General features: G+C 53.2%; 1 protein-coding gene across 1 annotated transcript; it reads left to right on the top strand.

Moving 5' to 3' along the window:
- The first annotated feature begins 369 nt into the window (after nucleotides 1–369).
- On the top strand, nucleotides 370–1,032 carry LOC106691919 (uncharacterized). The gene has a single exon (XM_014437818.1). The coding sequence runs from the start codon at nucleotides 370–372 to the stop codon at nucleotides 1,030–1,032; it is 663 nt and encodes a 220-aa protein (XP_014293304.1).
- The last annotated feature ends 242 nt before the right edge of the window (nucleotides 1,033–1,274 follow it).

The raw sequence follows: 1,274 nt of genomic DNA, 5'->3' as shown, positions 1-1,274 counted from the left end.
GCGTGTGTGTGTGTGCGCGTGTGTGTGTGTGTGTGTGTGCGTGCGTGCGTGTGTGTGTGTGTGTGTGTGTGTGCGCGTGCGTGTGTGTGTGTGTGTGCGTGCGCACAGGCACGCTGTTGGAATCGGACGTGAGACTACTCGAGGCTTCTCCAGTCGGTCGTATCTCGAGACGCGTTCTGAATGCGTTGCAGGGCGACCTAAAATTACCCTGGGAAACATTAAAGGTTCGTCTCAAGAAATTATATGGCGGCGGGAGATGGACTCCAGAGGAGGATGTTTTTTATTTATTTAAGGAGCGGCGAGCCCAGGGTCAGTCGGAGACGTGTTCATTAAAAAACTGCTGGTCTTTACAATCGGCTGACAGAGAAAATGATGGAGTCGTGTGGACAGGCAGAGGGATCCCAGAAGAAGGAGTTCTTGAAAGGGGTGCTGAAGGTCCAACTCAACCATTATTTGGGCCGTCCTGGATCGCTTCCCAGAGACCGGGATTTCATCGAGTGCGCCCATGATCTTGTGGTCGCAAGGGAACGTAGGGAGGCACGCTTCGAGAAATCACAAGCGGAGTGGACGGAGGTGAGGTCTCAACGAAGCTCTGCCAAACGGACCACCCACAACAGTGGCGGTTTTGAAAAAATGCCAAGTAAAGGACCAGAGGAAAGGAGGCAGCGATCGGATCGGCGCTGCTATGAATGTAACAGAACCGGACACGTAGTCGCGCAATGCAAATATACGAGATGCTACGAGTGTGGTAGACAGGAGCATATAGCACGTGAATGCCCGAGACGTAACTCCCGACAGAACAGGAGAGAACCTCCACTGGAACCCATGGAAGTCAATAATCAGGACTGGAACAGCAGGCAGACCGAAAAGAGGAGCGGCCGGCACTCCACCAGCGACGAATCGTCAGGCGAGGAGAGCGTCCGTTCTGAGCGCAGTCGCCCGGCTTCGAGAAGTCATGAGGTAAGAGGAGGGAAGAACATCCGGAACCGAGGTGTTAGCGGGTTGCGGTTCCTCAAACTGAGGACGCGGTAATGGGCAGGGCGGATTAATAGTTTATAATAGCGTACAGGTAGGACGCATTACAATGTAGCCCGTGGCGAGTCTGGAGAAATCAGGGGTGAAATTTCTGATAGATACAGGGAGCACCAACTCATTAATTAGTCGAAGAGGGGCGGAGAAATTAGGCATCTGGGCGGGTCGCAGACAATGCGCGTGTACGGTGTCCACGGTCAGCGGCAAATGCCAAACATTAGGGGAAACGAGATTTAACCTTT

Source organism: Halyomorpha halys, unplaced genomic scaffold, assembly GCF_000696795.3.
Source record: "Halyomorpha halys isolate HHAL.00 unplaced genomic scaffold, Hhal_1.1 Scaffold5031.1, whole genome shotgun sequence".
NCBI classification, from domain to species: Eukaryota; Metazoa; Arthropoda; class Insecta; order Hemiptera; family Pentatomidae; genus Halyomorpha; species Halyomorpha halys.
The sequence above is the reverse complement of the archived record's forward strand: the minus strand, read 5'-3'. Positions and strand labels throughout refer to the sequence as shown.